The following is a 20,203-nucleotide window of genomic DNA, read 5'->3' as shown; positions in this document are numbered from 1 at the left end:
ACTTGTGATGAAGTTGAAATATGTTTTGTGATCTACAGTGTTCTCGATGGAATATAATCAATAATATGCGGTAATGGTTAAAGAGGGATTCTCCAAGTGACATTTCTGGATATGGAATGTTGTGATCCTGTTGAGTATGGCATGGATAAAGCTCTGTTTGCTCTTCTTGTTATGTTTATCTCTACTACAAGTAACTATAACTGAAAATAGCCAAATAGTATCACTCGTGGTTCAAAGCAATGTCGAGGAAACGAAGGCAGTTCAAATACACAACTCCTCTTCAGTTGCTCCTGAGACGCAATGGAAAGTGGCAAAAGTGCTCAAACAAGCACAAGATAGAGAAACACGTGCAGTAGAAGAAGTCTTAAGGGAGCAGAAAGAAGATGGAACGCAGCAAGAAGAAGAAATGTCGGAAGCTGTTGCTGTGAACCAAGAGAAGCTTTTACTAGAGATGAGGAACGAAGAAAATCCAGTGGAAAGGGGAAATGATGATATAGACACAGTTGCCAAACTTTTTCAGTGGTCCATTTTAGCCTCAACCAATAGGAATACTGAGAAAGTGATTGAGAAGAAGCCACTATTGGAAACTGAAACTGGAATGGATAAACAGAAACGAGAGGAAAGTGTTTCTTTTATTCAACATGTGACCCAATTTTTCCGCAAAGCTCGAAGTCACGTAAACGGTGCATGGAGTAGGAAAGCTCGTTCATTGAATGCCAAGTATGATGCAGAACTTGAGCAGGATTTGTTGTATTCTGTCTTGGTGGAATTGTTTGAAGCAAAGAATGAAGCAGAGAAAACAAAAGCTTTGGAAATACTAGCAGAGTTGGCACACAAAATGGAGAATGCAAAAGATATTATGGCATTAGGAGGACTTGAAAGAGTACTTGAACTTTTGAATTCCCATTCTGCTAGAGTTCGTTCTTTGTCGTTATACACACTTGCAGTATGTGCACAAAATAATGAATGGGTCCAGACATACCTGATGCAACCCACACGACTGGAAAAATTGTTGCATATGGCAGAAGGAGATAAGGAATCAAAAGTGAGAACTACAGCTCTTCTTGCTGTATCTTCAATCGTTGATAATAGACAAGGAACGGATATGTTAAAAGTTATCGATGGAGTAGAGAATGTCTTGCGTGATGCTGTACAAAACGAAGATGACTTGCGAGCTATTAGAAGGGCTCTCAATTTAGCTAGTGAGTTGGTTCTCTTGGATGCTTCTCAATGGTTAGAAAAGTTGAAACGTGTTGGATTTTTTGAGTTTGCTGAATATTATCTTGAACATCATGAAAATATGGATATTCGAGAAAGTGCAGCACAATTGTTATCTTTGCTACAATAAAATGAAAGCTTTTGTAGAAATTGCGCATTTTTGTCAGGACGATGCCGGCATAGCTCAGTTGGCTAGAGCGTCAGCCTAACATGCTGAAGGTCGCGAGTTCGAGCCTCGCTGCTGGTACTTGTTTTTTGGGGGTATATATATGCGTATAGGGCGTAGAATCATATATTTTTTTGGTTGTTTGTTTTATCTCACTATTACTTTATCCAGTATAGGTGTTGCAACACAGACTTTGAGAGGTGGTTGCTGTGTCACTTTGAAGAAACGTGAGAATATTTCCATCCTGTGACAGCAAGTTTTCAAGTGTTTCTTTTGGTCTTTGGAAGAACTGTTGTTGTATTATATATATATTCTTGTATGTAAGCAGTGATGTGTTGATACGGAAAGCAGCAAAAATATCTTTGGTTTTAGAAACCTCAAGAGTTTTTTCTGTTTTTGTAAAGGCTGAGTGAAGATTGAAGTGATATGTTAGAGTTTATGTTCCTTTTCACTTGTATATTTATCGAAAAGAACTGCTGGTCTTGGAAATTAGATAGTAACATTATTTGGTAGCAACAATAACATTTTATCATACTTCATAGCGTAGAATATGAAGAATATGGCTGATAATAGAAACCTTAACTAGGAAAAGCGATCGTGTTGTATCTATCGGAGAGACTTGAATGTTTTTACCTTGAGCACGCATATCATTATCAGAGAAGATATGACCATTTGTGGATTTTTGTTATTTCGACCATGAGTTGACCAATCGAGCAGTCGATAATTGTGAAAGGTAAGGAACGAAGACATAATTACCATCCTTTTCATTCGGGGATTGGAATCGATGTGGTGCTTTTTGCTAGACTGTCCATTGTATAGTTTGCCAACGAAAGCTCGTGCTCTATGTCACCGCTGTGATGGCAAGTTTCAGCGTTCTATACTGTCTGGCAAAAACAGAGTATTTCAACGCTCGACACGGGAATCCCAAAGTGGGTGTGGTACACTTTTTCTCTTTTCCAAGCTGAAGTTTGACCAATCCACCGTTGTTTACTGGTTGAAAAAGACCGTACAGTTTTTTCAAAGTGAAAATGGGCAGTTTATTTTGTTTGGTCTCGTTTGTTATCTTGTGTTGTCTGGGAAGATTTCGTGGATATTTGACTCGTTTTTGATTTTCTTCTCTGTAATCAGTATCATTCCCATAATAGGGTTGTTGGTGTTTCGTTGGTGGGTAACCCAAAATGTTGTTCAAGTGAGTATTCTATCTTGCGTTCGGACTCTATAATTAACAAACAATTAGGTATTTTGTCCCAACTGTTCGTCACCAGTAGTGGGAATTAAAGGTCGAGAAGTTCCCTGTAGTAATTGTGGATATTTGTTGACGGTGGACGATCAAGTCATTATTGCCAAGGACTCTTCGAATAGGAAAGACGGAAACAAGAAGAAGCAGTCGACTATATCTGTGATTGATGTGGATGCCAGGGAAGTAGGAGATGAATAAAGTGAGACTCTGTACAGAAATAACAAATCTATTTTAGTTTTCACAATTGAAATTATTTCATTCTCTTTGGAGAACAAGTTTCTGTTAATTCTATGTCCATTTGGAAAACTTCATCTGTAACAACTCTATTATCTACTTATTGGATGATAGAGTAAATATAATTGATGCACATGATGCCTCGATCATATTGAAGTCTATATTCATTGGAAAACTCATCTTCGACTCTTAATAGAGTTGTTCATTCTCATGAGGATTAGGGATACGAGCAACCAAATGATTCAGATTATTACGTAATCGAAAGTTTTCTTGCTCTAGTTGATCCATTCGTTGAAAAAGACCGAACAATGTACTTTGAATATCATTTTCATTCTTCCTCGTCTCCCAATTTGGAAAACGTTCTTCTTGTGGAAAAGTTTCTACGTCACTTGCTCTTCCCAACATCATTTCCTCCGCAAGTGATAAACGTCTTCTTGATTCCAATACAAATTCCTCTCCTCTTCTCTTTTCTCCTCCCGAAATAGAAGATGCTGAACGTCTACGAACTAAAGCTTGCGATAATGAACTAGAACAGTCAAATAAATTTTCAGCACGACTCCTTTTCAAACCAAGAAAGTCTCCAACAGTACTATCTGCAAGTAAGTGATCTAAATTGCTATTGTTGGGACTGGAAAGAAAATGGTGCAATGAAGGTTCTTCAAAAGAACTATTTCCGCATGTTTGATTCACTGAGGAACGACTCAACTGATCGTTATTCGTCATTCGCAAGGCTGCATCGTTACTGACTACAAAGGAGTTACTTTCTCTCTTGTCTCGATAAAAAAATGGGAACGGGTCTTCAGATGGAAAGGATTCGGAATACCCAATATCCTTCCTATCATCTTCTAAAGACATAGGCTGCATATGGGTCTTCGTCAGTGCTTCGCTATCATCTCTGAAGGGTATTCATGTCACTCCACGCACTTTTAAAGGGGCAAAAACTTGAATACCTTTGAGTAGTATACTTTACAGGAGCTTTGGTTTCAACGGTTTCGACATGGGTCGACAAAGTCTGTTCGGAACAACTAGGAGAGTCATCGACTGAGGGAAATTCCCACGAGACTGAGTAATCATTATCTCGAGGTAACCCAATTTGATCGATCCTTGAATCTGTAAAACAGACTGTTAGTCTTCTGCAGAACGAAGAATGGACTCGATGCATACTGAAAGGTACTTGGGGAAGCATACCATCTGCTCCCCAGTAGAACGGCAATCTATAGTTGGGTTGCAGGTTGTAAGGATTAACTGAACTGTGAGAAAATACTCAACGCAATATTGAACAATTATAACTTACTTAGAGCTTTATCCGGTCTCAAAAGCGCCTGTCTTTTTCTTTCCAATTCGACCAATTCTCTACGTAGTTTCTGAACTTCCACATGAATACTACCACTGGTATCCTTTGTAAGGTGTGCTTCCAAGAACATTATTCTTTCCTTTATCTGTTGGATCGTCTTTTCTACGCTCTGGATCTTTCGATATGGCCAGCGAGTTATCCCGTATTTACGACAAACCTGTACATCGAAAAGTTATCATAGAGTGTCGAGATAAATAGAGGGATGTTGTACCTTTTTTAAAAGAGTACAACAAATTCCCAGTTCTTTTGAAGCTGCTTGTATATTTTGGGTAAAATAAGGAGAAATAGTTTCAATCGTCAACTTGGAGGAACCCCGCTTAGTCATTACACGACCTCCACTGTGGCTTTAGAACCCTAAAAACACACTGTGTCTGGTAACGGTTATTGTCGCTTCCTTTCGTTGGTTTCAAAAGGTGTCGCAATAAATGAGTTGTGAAACCCGAGTATACGTAGACCAGACGGTTCAGTCAGAATCGACACAGACTCAGATAACGCAACGGGGACAAAATAATTCTTTTCCACAAGCAATCTAACCATTTTCATTCACCTCTCAGCCAATCAAATGAAAGCATGATTGACGCTCTGAGTTGGCTCAAGCCAAATGAATGGACAGAGAATTTCAGGATAGAAATTCTCTTCACAACACACACACACACACACACACACATATATATATATATATATATATATATATATATATATATTTCCTGAATGAGAGTAGTTATTTGGACGACAAACTAGAAAAAGGTACTTGCAGATAAACTTTATCTGTTATCAAAGAGCTTCTTATACGAAAGGCAAATATATCCCTAGTGATATAGTATAGTATTGTACTAATATTACTCGTATAAACAATTCGAAGAGGAGGGTTTTATATGGGAATATTCTGCATTTACGACAAGTCGAGGTAATATACTTATTTTCGAAATAAAGACAACATAAGGGTTGAGTAGCACACAGTTTTCCTTGAGATGGATACTTTTATCTACAATAGGAGAAAAGAGGAAAGAAAGGAATCTATTCATGAGTATGTCACTCTACTCGTCATAAGGGGTGAACAATTGTTGGATAACATAGAAATTGGTGGTGGTGAAGCATGGCTGGCGCATCTACCAAAGGCATCAAAATAAGTCTTCTTATGAATATACCTGCTGGAAAAGCTGCTCCTGGACCTCCAGTGGGTCCAAGAATTGGTCAAATGGGCTTGAACATTATGCAGTTTTGTAAGGATTTCAACAACGCTACAAAGGACATCCTTGAAGGAGTACCCATCCCAACCAAGATCGTTGCTTACAACGACCGCACGTATACTTTTGAAACGAGAACTCCTCCTGTTTCCTATTTTCTGAAAAGAGTAGCAGGTCTGGAAAAAGCTGCTTCAAAACCTGGACATGAAACCATTGGAAAAGTTTGTAGTTGTTGGTTTGTATTATGTTTGTCTCGTGCTAAGTGCTTTTGTGAAATAGGTACCTTTAAAGGCCATTTACGAAATTGGAAAAATCAAACAGCGAGACGAGCATATGAAGTACAAGTCTTTGGAAATAATCTGTCGTAGTATTTATGCAACAGCAAAGGGTATGGGTTTAGAAGTCGAGTGACTTGCAACCTTTTGTCTCACACCATATCCATTTGTATTGTGGATGTGCTACAATATAGACTTGTTTTGAATAAGTTTCAGTTTAGTTCTTATTTTAGGCTATTAACTAGAATAAAGAAACTTCCTTGTTTTATAAGGTTGTTTCTTATGATACTTTCCTAGCACTGAGTAGCTCTAGCAATTGCTATACAATACCCTATGAATTAGGCAATTGTATACTCCTTTACGAGTTTTGTTTTATCCATTGTAGTAGGTGAGATACACTTGAAACTATGATATCCACTTTCTTAGTATGGCAGGGTACTTAGACTGCTTAATACACTCGTTCTTCAAATAATAATGGGATGTCTTTCAAATAATATGTTTTTTTAAAATTATATTGAAGATATAGCATTACATCAAATCGAAGATGATGAAACGATCGCTTATATAGACTTGGATGGATTGTCCGAAAGGCTTTGAAAGAGAAACAACGAAATCCCCTTTTTTCATTAGAAGAGATAACGAGTGTGATTGATTGGGGGGAGTGATCGCCGTCCGTCATGGGCCTGCTCTTTTGTAGTGTTGTTTTTGTGGAAGACTTTCTGTCATTGAGGAAGCTTTTTCTAGTTTTGGTGTGAATGATGTTCGCTTTGACAAGGGGAAGAGGTCAGTTGACTAGTTGTCTTTGGGGGTGATACAAACGAGTTATTGTTGCGGAGAACAAAGGAGCCTGATTGTGTATGGAATAGAGTAGCAGTTGAAATATATATATTATTCTGTAAGGTTGTGATAGACAAAAACACTTGATATCTTCAATTCGTCTTGTTGTTGGTTTCTATTATTGCTGACACTTCAAAATCAAGTTGATTTCCGTTGTGAACTCCTACGCTGCTGCCCACGTGCTTTTCAAATGATTATGATTGAGTTGGTCTGCTTTTCAAAACTTTGCAAGAGAGCAACTATGCATTTTAAAGGACCATATAAGGTAGGTGTTGTAAAGTTGTTTGAAAGCTTTTGGTTTTGTGATGAGAAAGCTGACCTTGCACCACTCCGATTTCGGATGAGGATACTTTACCTTCACCATCTTTCGACTGAAAACGACAAGCTTTCTATAGTAAGAAATGACATAAATGAGAATATCTAAATAGAATTCGTAGGGACAGAAAGGGGGAGGCTTTTTTCTCCAGGAAAGGAGAAGATTCCGTTGTCTCAAATTGGTTTTGGGGAGTTGAAGGCCACAGAGGCTCACGAGCGGTTTCCACGTGTACTTGTAGGAACGAGGACCTTTGTAACTGGCTTGAGCAAGAGTTTGTTCAAGTGTAGTTATTGTAGTTGTAGAGGGTTTGTTGAAATAAAGGGGAAGAGTTGTGAAGCTTACAGGAATTTCTGACCAAAGTAACCGAGGGAGGAAGGTGTCTGACCGACAGTGGACTTCAGTGACTGCAGGTAAGAAGGGTTGACATGAACACTGCTGTATTTTCTAAGGGCACTGCAGTGTTTCAAGTTTTCGGCTGGTATTCGTATACCTGGGAACACTGCTAGGAAATGGGGATTCCCCTAACATATCACGGGGAACTACAAGCACCCAAAAAGGGGGCTCAGTTATATGTTGAGCTGTGGGTAACTGATGAGGTACAGAAAGTTTCCTATATTTATTTCATACTTAATGAGAAACTGTTTTCTAGTTTGGCAATCGAGCGCGGTTTAAACTAAAGCGCCGTTGTCCTTTATGGGTGTTATTTGAAGCATACTGTAGTCGTCGCAAGTTAACGGGAGACATGAAGTTCTTGTTTGCCGGGCGTGAAGTTTCTCCTCTAGACACTCCAGAAGTAGTAGGTTTTGTGTCTAGCTCCTATGTACTCAGCTAACGAATGGGAATTTAAGTTGAATATGAGAGATGTCGACTCTTTGGTAGCTCTTCCGCAACACTGCTTAGTAGTTTAGCCATTTGCTCAAATCATCAATAAATTCCAACTTCAAAAATGGATGGCTCTTCTTGGTTGGTGAAAGAGATTGTATAGGATTGATTGTAGAATGAGTAGATTGGTCTTTGAAACAAGTTGTCAAGTACAACTCGGTAAACTAGAGAAGAACTGGTCTTACAGAGGTACTGTCTAACACATCCATCCTTATTTTATTTGAGAGATACACTATCATCTTTTATCGAATAGGGTCCGCTATCGGCTGTTTTATATGCCCACACGTGCCTTGTTTTCGTAAACTATTATTAGCAAGTGTTTTGCCAGGGGACTCGATAGTATGGCAACTTGGATATCTCTAACTTCTACTAACCTAACTGATTCAGGTTGGAGGCGTGTTTGTGGGAGGATTTCTAAACTTTTTTAGTCTCTACAGCAATCTGTTGATCGTGCGCGTTCTACTGAGTTGGTTTCCTGCGGCTCAAGTAAGTTTGTAGAGTTTATTTGAGAAACACTGGAAATATTGTCCTTTAGAATCAACCCATTCTTAGACCACTTTTTACGTTGTGTGATCCCTATTTAAACTTATTTCGGTGTAAGTAGCAACTAAAGGTTGCATGATGGTTTTATTTATGTTGAAGAAAACAGCTGTCGTACCTCCAGTTTTTGGAATTGACTTTTCTCCTATATTGGCGTTTACAGCTTTGCAATTTTTTTCAACGGTATTGATGGATATTAGTTTGAAGTGTATTTATGGACGGATAATCTTGTTTACTCGTAGGCAACCATTGCTTTGGGAGCTGAAGATAGAGTCAAGTCAACTTGTAAATCAAAGAGTACCAAAAAAGGTCGTTTTTTATAACAAAAGGTAGAGTTCAGAGATATATAAACGCATCAAAATCCATCTTTTTATGTTTTCATGCTATTCCATTATTATTCATAGTTGAAAGAGTCGCAAGTGTTTCTCTGATTCGCTTTAAACCTTCTTTCAACATATCCATTGGAGCAACGTAACTGATACGAATTCTTCCTTCCCCATTGGCACCAAAATCAGTTCCTGGTAGGACTGCAACCATTCCCTTTTCTAAGAGAATATTTGCAATTTGCTTACTTGTCATACCAAAACTACTCACATCCGGAAAGGCATAAAATGCACCTTGAGAAACATAATTGAGTATATTAATAGCAACCCATTATTTGGACTAGTTACCTTCAGGTACAGGACACCAGACTCCAGGAATGGAGTTGAGTTCCTTCACTACCAAATCCCTTCTCTTTTCATATTCCTTTGCCATCTCTTGTACCGAATCTTGACTGCCTCGTAATGCTGCCAATCCAGCTGCCTGTACAAAAGGTGGAGTACAGCCAACCGCATGAACCAAAAGAGGTTCCATTTTCTTGGTCAACAATTCAGGCATAATAGCCCAACCCAAACGGAAACCTGTCATAGAATATGCTTTTGAAAATCCATCAATAAGAATCGTTCTTTCCTTCATGCCGGGCAATGAGAAAATACTTGGAGGCTTTTCATCACTGTAGACTAGTCTGGAATATATTTCATCTGCTATAACATAAAAGTTGTGTTGCTTTGCCAACTTTGCAATGTGTAATATATCCTCTGTAGGCATAACACCACCAGTTGGATTATTAGGTGAGTTAAGAATGAGCATTTTTGTCTTGGAACTGACTGCTTTCTCTAATGCCTGCATATCAAACGACTTTCCATCTGCTCTCATAGGAACTGGGACAGGTTTAGCTTCAGCAATAATAGCCATAGCCTTGTAGGTAGGAAAACCCGGATCTGGATAGATAACTTCTTCTCCTGGGTGCAATATGGATAGTGCAGTGAAAAATAATCCAGGTTTAGCACCCGGACCAACAACCACTTCTTCTGGTAAGACAGCAACACCTCTGGTTTCAGTAACGTGCCTTGCAATTTCTTCCCTCAACGCCCTCAGTCCTAAGGGCAGAGTATATCCAGTTTCTCCTGCTTGCAAAGACTTACACGCTGCCTCCACAATATGCTTTGGTGTAGGTTCCGAAGGCTGACCTATTTCGAGTCTAATCTAGGATTTTCTTCTGAGATATTTTACATAAACAATGGGTGTGTCGCACTTACCACTTTCTTTCCTGTCTTTCTCTCAAGTTCACTTGCTGCTATCATCACTGAATAAGCACCTTCACTTTCAAAGCCGTTCAATCTTGATGGAAATACAAAGTTGAAAGGAATGGCTTCCACTTCTGAGTCCGCCAAGGTCATTTTCGAACTATAGTATACTTTACACTGTTTCCAACAATTATGCCTAAACCACTTTTCCTTGCAACGCTTACTAACTCCTTGTAAGTGACCACAGGAATAAGCTACCCAAACGGACGGTGAAGAATAACAAAAACCAACTTTCTCCTTGCAAGGTCTCGTCGTCCATCTTTCCATATCCTTTCAATCTGATTTTCTCTGCTAGTGGACAGTCGCTTGGAATGGCATCGATGGTCGACTCTAGAAGAGCCCATCATTTCTTGATGATGCAGCATAAATAAAACAATGTTCTTAGCTTTTTCAAACTGTCCTTTCCCTGTGACACATTTTCTTATTCCATGTTAGAGAATTTAAAAAGACACATAGTTTGTGCGTTTTCCTATTGTCAACTTGAAATACGAAGATGATGATAGGGGAAGGGCGGGAAAGTCATTTTCTGCTGTCATTGAAGATTCTCTTCCGTTGCCACATAACTAGTGGGGGTGGCAGTTACAATTGTTTATTTATTGTCAATGAAAGGAGACTCTTTCATTCCTACATGTGCACCACTACTTTCCGTAGTCACAAGAACACAGGGTTCACGTGATTCTCCTAGGCCTGGCGCCTTGGATGTTTGTCCTTGTTGTTGTTTTCGTCCCAAGAGAATTTATTGTTTTAGCCGGATGCGTTGGCTTTCACGTTATCAACGACGGCTTTCTCCGTTTTCTTCTTTTGAAAGCTACAAGGAAGGGAACTTGGAATGGACACAGTCTTGTCAGAAAGTGCCTTATTCCCTCGATTTACTTGGACCTACGCTTGATTCTAGTATATTGCTGGAGTATATGCAACTCTCTTTGTGGAAAATGTCGAACAGAAAGCAAACTTATATCGCGCCTTTTCTAGAAAGTAACTGGCGTTGTATTTTTGGAATTCACCGCGGCTCATCCTTCAACAACCCAAACATCTATATCTATGCAAGTGGGCAACAGAACCTTGGAGAACTCTTTCACTCACGAACAAACGACTGGGCACTTGAAGAACATTCTTTTTCAAATAACAGAAACACCAAGAAACGTGTTTTGATTCTCATGTCTGATACAGGTGGTGGACACCGTGCAAGTGCTGAAGCTCTTCGGGCTGCCTTTGACGACTTGTATCCGGGTCAACTGGATACTATGATAGTGGATTTATGGACTCAAATTGTGAAGGGTCCTTTCCGAAATTTGCCGAAACAATATATGTTTCTGCAAAGAAACCCAACGTTGTGGAAACTAACTTGGTTGTAAGTGAAAATGTTGATTTGTTTCAATAGAATGCTAATAGAATCCCAAGTTATGGTGTATTTCCTCTTTCCAGATGTATCACAGAAGAGTTTTCTTATTGGATAGCGCATGAGCGGTAATTTTTATTCGTTGTATATGATAATAGTAAGGCTGACTCATTATTTTCAGAGTGAAAAAGGCCTTTTTAATGTACAGACCAGATATCATAGTATCAGTGCATCCTCTTTGTCAAACGTTGCCTTTGAGAGTTTTGAAGGATATGGGTATTCGTGAGAGGATTCCGTTCGTGACTGTTGTAACTGATCTTGGAAGTGCTCATCCTCTTTGGTTTCATAAAGATGTATGTAGATATATGAGAATAGAGTTTGCATAACTCAATGTGTGTTTAGGTGGATATTTGCTTTGTTCCGACTAGTCGAGTTCGCGATATTGCAAGAAGATGTGGCGTCAGTATCCATAAAATTAGACAATATGGTTTGCCTGTATGCATTTCAGTTTCACCTCAACTTGGAAATAACATGGTTTTGATAGGTTCGTCCTGCATTCTGGAAGGAAAATAGAGACAAACTTGCTGTTCGAAATGAATTGGGTCTCGAACAGATTCCTACCATATTGATAGTAGGTGGAGGTGATGGCATGTCAGGTGTGGGTAGAATTGCACGAGCACTGGCTTGTCGTCTTAGTGAAGAGTTTGCCAGTGCGCAATTGGTCATTATTTGTGGAAGAAATACTGCTTTGCAACAAGAACTTTCAAGAATGCGATGGCCGTTACCTGTATATGTCAAAGGTAGTTTGATATGGTAGGCTGTTTATTGTATAACCATTTGTCCAGGTTTTGTGAACAATATGAGTGAGTGGATGGCCGCAAGTGACTGTATAGTTACTAAAGCAGGCCCGGGTACAATTGCAGAAGCTCTCATACGTGGTTTGCCTATTTTTCTTTATGGATTCTTACCTGGCCAAGAAGCGGGAAATGTTCCTTTTGTAGTAGAAAACGGAGTGGGTTTTTTTGAAAGTGATCCTATGAGACTTGCCAATCGAGTAATCCAGTTATTCAGAGAACAGTCCCATTTGGTTCAGGTAAGCTTGACTAACTTTGGAAGGACCTTATGATTATTGAACCCTCGTTGACAGATGTCAGTACAAGCCAAGAATGTTGGAAGACCATTAGCTACTTATCAAATAGCTGGAGATATTTGTGATTTATTATGGTTACAAAGAACAAAGCCTCCCATTAGTTCACCATTGGAGGTTTCTTAACAGTTTATTTTGGGGAAACAATGAATTGACCAAGGAAAATAAATAAGCCATTTACTACGTCCAATGAAAGCCCATTTTCGGATCCACCGTCGTTGAGGTAACAACATGTTTGTTTTATTCGAAACACCTGGAGGTTATGCTCTCTTCAAGTTGACGGACGAGAAAAAAATATTATCGTCTTCACTAGAAGATTTGATAGCTCTAGAAAATAAGAATGCGTCGACTGAATACTTTCAACTTAAAGCGTTTGATAAGTTCAAAGACACGGATGAAGCTCTCACCAGTGCAGCTTCTCTAGTACAAGGCAAACTTTGTAAGCCACTGAAGAAGTTTCTGAAGAAAAATATTCCAAAAGGAGAATCTTTAGCAATTGCAGAGACCAAACTAGCTGGTGCTATACAGGAAAAATTGGGATTGCACTGCGTCGTGGACTCCCAAGTACAACAGTTATTTCGTCTGATAAGAAACGATGCACATGTACTTTTAGACGAGTATGTGGATAATCAAAAGTCGATGATTTTGGGGTTGGCACACTCGTTATCACGATACAAGCTCAAGTTCTCGACGGAAAAGGTGGACACCATGATCATCCAGTCCATCGGGTTACTCGACGATTTGGATAAGGAAATTAACACCTATTCTATGCGACTTAGAGAATGGTATGGTTGGCATTTTCCAGAGCTCGCCAAAATTGTCAATGATAATACTATTTATGCACGCATCGTTCACCGGGTGGGTATCCGTACGAATGCCAAGAACACCCAATTAGATGATATAATAGGTGGCCAGGAGGAGAAAGAAGTGAAAGAAGCAGCAGAAGTTTCCATGGGAACTGAACTGAGTGATGAAGATGTGTCGAATATTCGTGAGTTGTGCGACCAAGTGATCACGTTGTCCGAATATCGTTCGACGTTGTATGAATATTTAAAGAATAGGATGGCAGCCATTGCACCCAACTTGACTGCGATGGTTGGAGAGTTGGTGGGTGCGAGACTCATTTCACACGCTGGAAGTCTCATGAACTTGGCTAAATATCCAGCTAGTACAGTACAGATTTTGGGAGCAGAGAAAGCTCTCTTTCGCGCTTTGAAAACAAAAAGTGCTACTCCAAAATATGGTAAGCATGGGTTCTCATTTTTGAATTCTTGTACTCAATCAACAGGTCTCATTTTCCACGCTTCTTTGGTTGGTCAAGCCGCACCTAAATACAAAGGAAAGATATCGAGAGCATTGGCTAGTAAGACAGCATTGTCGATACGAGCAGATGCCTTGAATGAAGGCGAATTGGACAATTCGTTAGGATTAGAAAATCGAGCCAAGATAGAAGCACGCTTGAGACAGTTAGAATCGAGACAAACTTTTTCTCTTTCTGGAAGAGGTAGAACTAGTGGAGGAGACTTTAAAGCTTATCAGTCACCTCGTACTCCTGCAAGTGGCTATCAAACAGTGACAGATACTGTTATCATGACCGATAGTCGACCAACAGGTCAAGTTGTTGAGGAGACGCCTTCAAACGAAGGAAATGAAAATGGTATCACCACGAAGAAAACTGTTCAAGTAGATAAGGAGGAAAATGAAAAGGAGTCTTCATCGAGTCATAAAAAGAAAGAAAAGAAGAAACGGAAGAGAGAATCTGCCGGTGAAGAAAAACATGACAAGGATAAGAAAAAGAAACATAAAGAACATAAAAAAGAATAAAAGTTGTTACGACTTGGAAAAATCTTATTTAACAGGAACTTCAACGGGTCCATTTATTGGAAATTAACGATTCTTGCCGAAACCATGACTAGTACTACCATTACTAAATCGCCCATAATTCGAAGATGCGCCACCCCGAGAGTACGAAGAATAATTTCGATAGCGAGAAAAGTTTCGACTATTACCACCAAAAGAAGACTGCTTTATCAATCTGGCTAACTCTGGAGGAACATCCTGTCCAGCCTCTCGTAACAAGTTCACGAGTTCTTTTGCAACACGAAACCTAGTTGGATATGAGTACATACATTCCGTTCGACATGAAAAAAAAATTACTTGTCCGGAGTAAAGAAGGTATGCGACTTTCCAAGAGCACCTGCACGTCCAGTACGACCAATGCGGTGAACATAGTCTTCTATAGTATGAGGGAAATCGTAGTTGATGACATACTTGACATCTTTGATATCTATACACAAGATAATTAGTTTTTCTGCACTATTTTGTTTGGTGTGTGAGTGTTTGTATGTATACAAGTAAAAAGAACAACAACTATAAGAGCAAGGATTGAATTTCTGCAATGTGATATTTCAGTATACTGTAACCCAAACACATATAAATCGGGTATAGAGAGACATTCAAAGCGAACGATAAAGGATACTTGCAGACAAATAGGGATGCGAAGAAAACGGCTTTGGACAATCATGCAGGAGAATCAAGGCTAGAAAGACTCTTTACTGTAAAAAGCAAAAAGTCGCACCTTGGTCCTCCAAACAAAAAATAACACAATCGTAGTAGATTTGGATCTATTCCAAAAAGTCGTTTCTTCCATCGTCTATGGTTCGAAAGCATAAATCCTTCACTCACTATATCTATTGCGAAACACAAACAAGGCAGCATAGAATCTGTCTCTCCTATACCCGGTATTGAGCGAGCAATACTGACACAGAACACTATGGCACAAATAAAACAGGCGGATGTGCCCAACCAAACACTATACACCACAAGGATACTATACTTACCCAAACCACGCGCTGCTACGTCCGTAGCAACCATTAAGGGTTGTTTACCGGAACGAAATTGTGATAAAACCCAATCACGCTCTTGTTGAGACTTATCTCCGTGAACAGCCAAAGCTGGCCAGCCATTTCCACGAAGTGAACGTGTCAATTCATCTGCTTTCTTCTTCGTCTCTGTAAATATCAATATTCTACCGCCATTCATTACCTTCTCAAGCAACTTTGATAACCTCAAAGGTTTGTCACTTTCCTCGCAAACTTCTATAGTTTGGTCGATATTCTTATTGGCCGTGAGGTCGAGAGTACCTATGGTCACTCTGATATGATCTCTTCTCAAAAACTCGTGAGCAATCTCTCGAACTTCTTTCGGCCAAGTTGCCGTAAACATTAGGGTTTGACGGTCAGGTCGTACTTGAGATATTATTTGTCTCAATTGTGGCTCAAAACCCATATCTAACATTCTATCCGCTTCATCAAGAACCACATAAGTAACTCTTTTCAAATTGGTACGACCACTTTCAAGAAAATCGATTAATCGACCTGGGGTAGCTATCACAATTTCTACTCCTCGTGATAAGTCTCGTGCTTGAGGACCTCTAGAAACACCACCATACACGCAGGTGTTTTTGATTCTGGAAGAGGCACCAAACCGTGTAGCTTCCTGTTGTATCTGAACCGCCAATTCTCTAGTTGGAGCTAAAACCAAAACAATTGGTCCATCGCCGGGAGATAAATAAGGCTGTGCATTGATATGCACGATGGCGGGCAAGAGATAGCCACAAGTCTTTCCAGAGCCAGTCTCAGCCACTGCAATGAGGTCTCTTCCTTTCAACGCAATAGGCCAGGCTTGTGCTTGAATGGCAGTGGGTGCCTTGAAACCGCACCTTCTTATTTGCTCCAATACATAGTCTGGAAACGATGCCTCTTCGAAACTGACTACTGGTCTCGGAACATTTTCCCCTTCGGTGGTAATTTCTTGCTCCTCGCGAAAAGCACGTACTTCAGCCTCTGAGCGTTTGCTGACTTGGGGATGTTCTACATAAAAATTCTTCTCAAACTTCGGCAACCTGTCGACTAATTCAGGTGTCCACTCTACGGGTATCAACGTCTGCGAGTTGTTCTTCCCGTTCACGCCTCTGGCTTTGTTCTGCGCTCCTGAGACATAGTTATTCCTTGTATCCCACTTGCGCTGGGAAGAGAACCCTTGACCTGTGTACATTCCTCCGTTCACACTAGAATTATCGTTCTGGAAACCATTTCTAAAGTCTGTTCTTTCTTGAAACCTCCTCCGTCGAATATCCGTCATCGTCGTCAGTCAATCCCAAAATCCACCAAATAGAAATATCGACTTGTCTCCCCAAATTTGAAACAACTCTTCAATTTTCGTAAACTTTCATTTGAAATGTCAACTTGTCCAACAGGACTTTGTATTTTCTTTCAAAGTAGGTCTTTGTCTCTTGACCATCAAAATACTGTCGAAAAATGCCAAATACTAGGAAATAATGTAAAAGAAAGTTTTCACTACTGCTTCTTTACTAGCTGAGCAGAATTGTTAATATCATTGTGAATACATGGAACTTATTTGAACATATTTGTTTCTAGACAACAAGTAGAAAAACTTATCAAGCGTGTTTGATGTCAAAACGACTTGTCAATATTAATTCTGTTTCATTTGTGACCATTAACTCGTACTGACCCTTCAAGTATTCTACTCTGTAGTATCAGCTTCCACTCTAGAATCTATTGGACCTTTGTCTTCTTCACGAAGCCTTTTCACTCCACTACCTTTTTCATTTTCTTCCTCCATTTTTACTTGACCGGAATACAAAACCTGTCTTAAATATTCAAGGCAACTTTTCCAACCTCCACGACGGAAAGCACAGAAACTACGATGTTCTTTTTCAGCATCAAACTTAGTATCCGTCGAGGAGTCTAAAACAATACGTATATCACAGTATTCACAGTGTAAACATGTTTCATGGCAACTTGTGCTAAAATGCTGCATTAAAGGTTCCACTGTCCATCCGAAAATGCCTAAGAAAAATGAATTTCGTTTTCTTTCTTCATCGAGTGCAAAGGACTGAATAACATCTTCCATTGTAGGTTTCGAAAACATCTCCAACTCGTCCTTTAACAAATCGATACAACTCCTGTCTAAATGCACAGATAACTCTAAATCTCTCAATTCTTTTGCTCGCTCTACTGTTCGACAAATGGTGTTCCATGGCACTTGGCGAAATGCGTCTGGACAAGGATTTCCGATCCAAAGCGACATAAATCGATATCCTCTTCCAGTAATCTTCTTCCTCACTGTTTCAACTTCTTCCAAATAGTTTGCAACATTTTCATCAAAATACACATATTTGCCCTCACATTCCAAAAGATTGTAACCTACATTTCTCCAACCTCTCCTCGCACATTCCACCGCATCAATACACTCTGGCTTTGCTGGCCAAGTAATTGGACGAAAAGTATGTAAGCGAGTCAGAAAATCGCTAAAACTCCAAGGTCTACAGGAAGTAAATGCTTCCGATTGATTGTCCTCTCTGTTTCTATCTAGCAACTTTACAACTCCGTCTATTTCCGATAACAATAACGATATCCGGCTTTCTGTTTCACTTGTAAACAGTTCCGTCAGCTTGTTCCAATTTGAGTCCAGCTCTTCTCGTTTCAGGCAATTAGAAAGGGAACTTTGGGTGAACTGGAACTGTTCCTGTACATATTCTTCTAATTTGTGAATCTTTTCCATAACTTTGGAAAACTCTTCTACACTAGACGATGTTATTCTATCCATCGTTTCTAATCCTGTTCGGATAGAATTCTGGTTGTACATTTGATCTGAAATGGGATGTTTTGCAGCTTGTTCTTGAACCGAATGGATATTTTCTGTAAATTCATAACATTATAAGATATGATTATTTCTTAAGCCTTGAAAATACAAAATAACACTACACTTACCTCCTTGTGATAATGGCAAGACAAGTTGCATAGGTTCCTGCTCTTGCCCAATTCTCGAATCTTTTGGTGGCTCCTGTTCTAAATGAGTATTTTGATGTCCTGGCTTTGTCATCTGTTCCACAGCTTCTTTGTCAGCTTCATGTTCACTTACTACATCTGTCTTAGGCATGGCCATTTCCTCGGCTGTGCTATTGGAAGGAAGCATTGCCTTCTCAATGCTAATAACATTCCAAGTACTGGCAGTATCCAAGTTCGATACGGTTGGACTATCTTGAATGGAACTAGTTAAGGGACTTGTTTTCTCCGAATTTGTCTTTCCCTTTTTATGCAAAGACTGTCTAACTAAAGCTTTTCTCTTTTCCAATTCGGCTATGTGCTGACGAACACGTTCCATTTCAGCTTCCTTTTGTGCCAAAACGTGATTTTCCGCGGAATGAGCTCTTGATGATGATGATGATAAATTTCTTTCAGTGGAAGAAGCAGGTGAAACAGTTTTGGTTTGTTCAGTAATTACCATTGTTAAAAATTCAACAAGATCATCTGCGACTTGAGTATCTGGAAGCTGCAGTACAAAATCATCTTTGCCTTGTTCCTTGGATCCACTTATTCTCACACTTTTAGCTCTAACACGTTGAAACTTGGTATCCGTGTCAATCTTGGACTCGTATATGCTAGTTGCAGGTTCTACTGAGAATGTCAACTTCCAAGCACCATGACTTGCCGCTTTCTGTAACTTAACATGCCCCCATCCTTTCTCTTTATACTGACTGTCCCCTAACATATGAAGACGCGCACGGGACTCAAATGTTTCACTAAACTTTGTTTCTTCCAAAGACAAAATTTTTGACTGTGACTGCGACGTTTCCTCTTGTTGCTGCGAATTCACTGAAGGACCTTCCGTCATGACATCCATTTGCACAAAAGATGTTTCATTACTTTCATTTCTTGGACCCTTTTCTATTTCCACATCATACTGATTCTCTTGTTCTTTTTCATTGCTCTTCTCTAAACATCTCTCATTTTCATCTGCTGCGCAATTATTCTCTTTAGTATTTGTCAAGGAAGCACTATTATCCTTGTCGCTCCTCATCAACGAAGACGAAGTATGTTCCTCAGATAATGACCCTCCCATCGGATAACTATAGTTCTCGCTATTATGTATCATTTGACTTTCTTGGTTAATACTTGAACTAAGAGAACTAGCGGCAGGTAAATTATTACGATTCTCCTGATCTTTCTCGGTAGTTCCGAAAGATGTGATATCCAATACAGGAAATGTAGTGTCACTTAAAACTGCCGTTGAGGATGGCATTATCGGTTGGACTTCTGGTTGTTGACTTACTTCTTGAAACTCTTTTACTTCTTTCCAATTATCGTTTCCATTGACTTCTTGTTTTTCCTGACGAATTACTTGCTCTCCTTCTTCTAGTTTTGTATCACTATCCACTGCAACGAACTGCGTAGGCGACTGCGAGTTCACAGTTTCAACTATATTCTCAACTGGTATCTGTTGAATGTTTTTACTACCATTCAACTGTTCTTGTTCCAAGTTCTTCACACTGCTTTCTTCATCTTCCAACTCCCAATAATCCAAGTCTTGAAGCTCTACGTTTGTTTGCTTTTCTTGTGAAACCTGTCGAACTGCAGAACCTGAACCTTGCTCATCGTCTTGTCTTTCAACTGACACCTCCAAACTCTCGTTCCCATCTTCTCGAAAAACACCATCGAACTGAATAAGCTTCTCCTTCGAGTCCTCTCTTGAAAAACAAAACACTTCTTCATTCAAGTCTGGCGCTTTCTCTTCGAATCCAAAAGGTTGCTCAGAAAAAGAACTGGTTTCTACATGAGGTAACGGTATGACTTCCGAGTTAGAATTCGGAGCAACAAGAACTTCGTGAAACTCTGTACAAGGAGAACCTTTGTCAACCGCAGTTTCTACTGTATCAACAAGTTGTTGCGGGCGTTGTTCTAAAGACGCATGTTGACTACTTTCTACTTCACTATTTTCAACTGCGTCAATGTTGTCCATTAAAAGTATTTTAGCC

At 39.6% G+C, this 20,203-nt stretch overlaps 12 protein-coding genes and 1 non-coding gene across 13 annotated transcripts; 8 read left to right on the top strand and 5 right to left on the bottom strand.

Annotated features, from left to right (window-relative positions):
* The first annotated feature begins 26 nt into the window (after window positions 1-26).
* Gasu_39570 (HSP7-interacting protein) lies at window positions 27-1,981 on the top strand. The gene has a single exon (XM_005705043.1). It carries the CDS (start codon window positions 137-139, stop codon window positions 1,346-1,348), a length of 1,212 nt encoding a protein of 403 aa, XP_005705100.1. The 5' UTR covers window positions 27-136; the 3' UTR covers window positions 1,349-1,981.
* On the top strand, window positions 1,392-1,465 carry Gasu_nc0043. The gene has a single exon. It is a non-coding gene; the product is annotated as a tRNA-Val (tRNA).
* Window positions 1,982-1,986: 5 nt separating the features above from the next.
* Gasu_39560 (uncharacterized protein) lies at window positions 1,987-2,993 on the top strand. The gene is made up of 2 exons (XM_005705042.1): window positions 1,987-2,573; window positions 2,622-2,993. The coding sequence occupies exons 1-2, from the start codon at window positions 2,169-2,171 to the stop codon at window positions 2,820-2,822; spliced, it is 606 nt and encodes a 201-aa protein (XP_005705099.1). The 5' UTR covers window positions 1,987-2,168; the 3' UTR covers window positions 2,823-2,993.
* Window positions 2,994-3,002: 9 nt separating this feature from the next.
* Window positions 3,003-4,736, bottom strand: Gasu_39550 (transcription factor). The gene is made up of 5 exons (XM_005705041.1): window positions 4,424-4,736; window positions 4,153-4,369; window positions 4,023-4,103; window positions 3,809-3,968; window positions 3,003-3,753 (listed from the first exon to the last, which is right to left on the bottom strand). Exons 1-5 carry the CDS (start codon window positions 4,535-4,537, stop codon window positions 3,048-3,050), a joined length of 1,278 nt encoding a protein of 425 aa, XP_005705098.1. The 5' UTR covers window positions 4,538-4,736; the 3' UTR covers window positions 3,003-3,047.
* Window positions 4,737-5,256: 520 nt separating this feature from the next.
* Gasu_39540 (50S ribosomal protein L11 precursor (mitochondrial)) lies at window positions 5,257-6,271 on the top strand. The gene is made up of 2 exons (XM_005705040.1): window positions 5,257-5,620; window positions 5,679-6,271. Exons 1-2 carry the CDS (start codon window positions 5,309-5,311, stop codon window positions 5,808-5,810), a joined length of 444 nt encoding a protein of 147 aa, XP_005705097.1. The 5' UTR covers window positions 5,257-5,308; the 3' UTR covers window positions 5,811-6,271.
* A 915-nt stretch (window positions 6,272-7,186) lies between these two features.
* Gasu_39530 (small ubiquitin-related modifier 2) lies at window positions 7,187-7,774 on the top strand. The gene is made up of 4 exons (XM_005705039.1): window positions 7,187-7,237; window positions 7,287-7,423; window positions 7,477-7,623; window positions 7,676-7,774. Exons 2-4 carry the CDS (start codon window positions 7,337-7,339, stop codon window positions 7,733-7,735), a joined length of 294 nt encoding a protein of 97 aa, XP_005705096.1. The 5' UTR covers window positions 7,187-7,237; window positions 7,287-7,336; the 3' UTR covers window positions 7,736-7,774.
* Window positions 7,775-7,776: 2 nt separating this feature from the next.
* Gasu_39520 (YggT family protein) lies at window positions 7,777-8,601 on the top strand. Its single transcript, XM_005705038.1, has 6 exons — window positions 7,777-7,898; window positions 7,963-8,048; window positions 8,097-8,195; window positions 8,245-8,305; window positions 8,359-8,432; window positions 8,492-8,601. The coding sequence occupies exons 1-6, from the start codon at window positions 7,826-7,828 to the stop codon at window positions 8,570-8,572; spliced, it is 474 nt and encodes a 157-aa protein (XP_005705095.1). The 5' UTR covers window positions 7,777-7,825; the 3' UTR covers window positions 8,573-8,601.
* Window positions 8,602-8,603: 2 nt separating this feature from the next.
* Window positions 8,604-10,176, bottom strand: Gasu_39510 (aspartate aminotransferase). Its single transcript, XM_005705037.1, has 3 exons — window positions 9,830-10,176; window positions 8,921-9,776; window positions 8,604-8,866 (listed from the first exon to the last, which is right to left on the bottom strand). Exons 1-3 carry the CDS (start codon window positions 10,142-10,144, stop codon window positions 8,628-8,630), a joined length of 1,410 nt encoding a protein of 469 aa, XP_005705094.1. The 5' UTR covers window positions 10,145-10,176; the 3' UTR covers window positions 8,604-8,627.
* A 200-nt stretch (window positions 10,177-10,376) lies between these two features.
* Window positions 10,377-12,572, top strand: Gasu_39500 (1,2-diacylglycerol 3-beta-galactosyltransferase). The gene is made up of 7 exons (XM_005705036.1): window positions 10,377-11,228; window positions 11,279-11,344; window positions 11,398-11,569; window positions 11,619-11,711; window positions 11,761-12,016; window positions 12,062-12,309; window positions 12,364-12,572. Exons 1-7 carry the CDS (start codon window positions 10,480-10,482, stop codon window positions 12,487-12,489), a joined length of 1,710 nt encoding a protein of 569 aa, XP_005705093.1. The 5' UTR covers window positions 10,377-10,479; the 3' UTR covers window positions 12,490-12,572.
* Window positions 12,573-12,576: 4 nt separating this feature from the next.
* Gasu_39490 (box C/D snoRNP component Nop58) lies at window positions 12,577-14,211 on the top strand. The gene is made up of 2 exons (XM_005705035.1): window positions 12,577-13,606; window positions 13,652-14,211. The coding sequence occupies exons 1-2, from the start codon at window positions 12,595-12,597 to the stop codon at window positions 14,185-14,187; spliced, it is 1,548 nt and encodes a 515-aa protein (XP_005705092.1). The 5' UTR covers window positions 12,577-12,594; the 3' UTR covers window positions 14,188-14,211.
* A 4-nt stretch (window positions 14,212-14,215) lies between these two features.
* Gasu_39480 (DEAD-box family RNA-dependent helicase) lies at window positions 14,216-14,836 on the bottom strand. Its single transcript, XM_005705034.1, has 3 exons — window positions 14,793-14,836; window positions 14,521-14,756; window positions 14,216-14,470 (listed from the first exon to the last, which is right to left on the bottom strand). Exons 1-3 carry the CDS (start codon window positions 14,817-14,819, stop codon window positions 14,251-14,253), a joined length of 483 nt encoding a protein of 160 aa, XP_005705091.1. The 5' UTR covers window positions 14,820-14,836; the 3' UTR covers window positions 14,216-14,250.
* Window positions 14,837-14,845: 9 nt separating this feature from the next.
* On the bottom strand, window positions 14,846-16,546 carry Gasu_39470 (ATP-dependent RNA helicase). Its single transcript, XM_005705033.1, has one exon. It carries the CDS (start codon window positions 16,504-16,506, stop codon window positions 14,884-14,886), a length of 1,623 nt encoding a protein of 540 aa, XP_005705090.1. The 5' UTR covers window positions 16,507-16,546; the 3' UTR covers window positions 14,846-14,883.
* Window positions 16,547-16,716: 170 nt separating this feature from the next.
* Gasu_39460 (zinc ion binding protein) lies at window positions 16,717-20,196 on the bottom strand. The gene is made up of 2 exons (XM_005705032.1): window positions 18,159-20,196; window positions 16,717-18,086 (listed from the first exon to the last, which is right to left on the bottom strand). The coding sequence occupies exons 1-2, from the start codon at window positions 20,185-20,187 to the stop codon at window positions 16,909-16,911; spliced, it is 3,207 nt and encodes a 1,068-aa protein (XP_005705089.1). The 5' UTR covers window positions 20,188-20,196; the 3' UTR covers window positions 16,717-16,908.
* Between the last annotated feature and the right edge of the window lie 7 nt (window positions 20,197-20,203).

This window comes from Galdieria sulphuraria (genome assembly GCF_000341285.1).
Source record: "Galdieria sulphuraria unplaced genomic scaffold scaf_34, whole genome shotgun sequence".
In the NCBI taxonomy this organism is placed as follows: Eukaryota; Rhodophyta; class Bangiophyceae; order Galdieriales; family Galdieriaceae; genus Galdieria; species Galdieria sulphuraria.
The sequence above is the reverse complement of the archived record's forward strand: the minus strand, read 5'-3'. Positions and strand labels throughout refer to the sequence as shown.